The sequence below is a fragment of the Rosa chinensis genome, chromosome 7 (assembly GCF_002994745.2).
Source record: "Rosa chinensis cultivar Old Blush chromosome 7, RchiOBHm-V2, whole genome shotgun sequence".
Lineage (NCBI taxonomy): Eukaryota > Viridiplantae > Streptophyta > Magnoliopsida > Rosales > Rosaceae > Rosa > Rosa chinensis.
Window position 1 is genome coordinate 28,243,914 of NC_037094.1, and position 2,516 is coordinate 28,246,429.

The 2,516-nt window shown below is 37.4% G+C and overlaps 1 protein-coding gene across 1 annotated transcript; it reads right to left on the reverse strand.

Moving 5' to 3' along the window:
* Positions 1 to 213: 213 nt before the first annotated feature.
* LOC112177054 (auxin-induced protein 15A) lies at positions 214 to 956 on the reverse strand. The gene has a single exon (XM_024315234.2). It carries the CDS (start codon positions 841 to 843, stop codon positions 592 to 594), a length of 252 nt encoding a protein of 83 aa, XP_024171002.1. The 5' UTR covers positions 844 to 956; the 3' UTR covers positions 214 to 591.
* Between the last annotated feature and the right edge of the window lie 1,560 nt (positions 957 to 2,516).

Consider the following 2,516-nt stretch of genomic DNA (forward strand, 5'->3'; position numbering starts at 1 on the left):
TCATGATATTCTCCTTTCCCATATTGACAGTTTCTGGGACAAAATACGCTGTTAATTTATGACTCTTTCTGCAGATTGACGTGCTCTACTAATCAAAAATTAGATAAGCGATTATATCATCAAGTATTTTAATATGCTGCGATTTGGTGATTCTAATAATACATCACAAAGCTACAAGAAGAATATGATATAGAGAAAATAAAGACAAGAAAATTGATCAAGAATTCAGGACATGAAGTAATTGTTTTGCATTCCCATATTTTTTAACAACAAGAAATTAAGTTTTACACAGGATTAAAAGACAGAACTTGACTGCTTTGAATTCACAAATTTGGAGTCTCATGAACCTTTAGACTAATTGCTTATACAATGTTCATATTTGCCTGATCTGATTCTTCTGCAAAATTTGGAAATCTTTCTTCAGCTCAGAAGCAGCTTCAGGAATACAGCCGGTCAGTATCCCCTCCGGACAAGTGATTTGATTCAGTGGATGATCAAATTATCAACCGAAGCCTCTTCTTCATCTTGACTCAGCAGCGAGTTTCGAAATGAGTATGGTTTGGATCAAAGATCCGCTTCATTAGTGTTCACTCACACACTTAAGCGAGAAGTGAGATCAATGAAAGTGTCCTCACTGCAAGGAATTGTGATACCACCCATGGGATGATGGTATCCGAATTCTTCTTCAGCTTGACTCAGCAAATCCTGAAACAAAGGTTGGTTCAAATATGATATTGGAACCACAAATCGTTTCTTCTGGCGCTCTCCAACATAGACTGCAAAGTAGCCTTTTGGAATCTCTGATGTCTTTGTGTTAGTGATTCTAGGCAATCGGAAACCCATGCTTTCTGTATACTTAATTGATCAAAGAAGGAAGAAAAGAATTCAAAGGACTTGAGAAATAGAGAAATCTTAATTTGATGCTTTGCAAGGAGAGGAGTTGATGAGACTCATGAATCTGATCATGTGTGTATATATAGAGAAATGGTATGTTGAAAATCATCTGCTACATGAAATTAGTGGTGAAGAGGCATTGAGATGGGCTCCAGGTAGGAACACTAGCTTGTGAAAAACCACATGGGTTTGTCTTCCAACTTAAATCACACATAAATGGTACCAACCTAGTCTGCATGCTTGGAGAGAAACATTGTTCCCTACCTCCATAGCAGACAAGAAGAGAGGGCTACCACAGGTTTCAATTCATCTACCAAACTATGTTGAATGATAATTTTAGGTTATGATTAGAGGCTGCCTTGTGAGAAGTCATGTAATCACATGGGTTGGCCTTGCCATTCTCGTAATTCTTTATCCTCCAATAGACTTGCATATATATGCTATTGAAGAGTCTAATATTGTAGAAACATGTCTTCCCTCCCAACACCTTATCCATAACGTAGAAGAGAAGCTAACAGTAGTACAAAATTTATCTACGAAATAAGTGGCAGCCTTTAGACATGCAGTTCTGCCTAACATTGACTATTAATGCTGCTCAAGAACAAGATTTTGTGGTGCTAAGAGAACTTTCCATGGGGCTGGGGCACAAAAACAGTAGCATTATGTTTGTTGGTTCTTCTACAATAGTACAATCTATGATCTCTTGCTTCAAAAACATGAGGAAGTAATGATTCATTTGATGGTCAAGCATGATGAGAAATCCGGGTAGGTACTGATTTAAAGACTTCAGAATCAGTAGCAGAGATGAGGAACATTGATTATTACTTAATTATCTGGATTTTCTGTGAATTCTACATACTCATTTGTTGTGTATTATGTCCTTCATTGTACCCTGGGAACTAAGCTTTCTGTTTGTCTTTTAATAGTGCTGGTCCAAATGTCGTTTAAATTTCTCATTTTTCTGCATCTCTATCTCCTCGTTCCATTTGATTCCAGGTAGTTAACCTTTGCATTCTGACTCAGTGATTCAAGCATTTATGAATGCACATGAAAAATTGAAATTCTTGCTCACCAGCTGTTTGATAAATTATAACTGTTTTTATTTTTATCTTTTTTTGTCATTCCTGATTTGAAGTACTTAATATTTATAACTACTGTTTAGTCCTTGAAGTATGGCTTCGTCCTCGTTTCAGTCCCTGCCTTTTTGATTTAATCCCAAAAGTCCCTGAACTCACAATTTTTAGTCCAACCGGTCCATCTCCTCCATTTTCTCCGGTTGCTTGATGACGTGTCAGTCACTCCTTGCCAGCTCAGCGCCACATAAGGCATCCATTGTGTAAAGTGACGAGAATACCCCTGCTTCAGTTTTTTCCAAAATTTCCTCCATCTTCTTTCTTATCTACTGTTCTCCTTCTTCCTCTTCTCCACTCCCATGCCTGCCCATCGACTCCTGCAGTTCACCATTTCCATAATAACACAAATCAAATCCATTTTCCATAGCAAAAACTACAAAGAAACAGAACTTCAATATATCCAATTATCAATGAAGATTTCAATCTTAATAGCATATGCAGAACTTCAATCCAATTCCAAACCCCACGACCACCACTGGACCAAGACCA

Bases quoted from the DNA above. Each gene is read 5' to 3' on its own strand.
- LOC112177054 (XM_024315234.2), bottom strand. From the start codon at position 843: ATGGGTTTCCGATTGCCTAGAATCACTAACACAAAGACATCAGAGATT.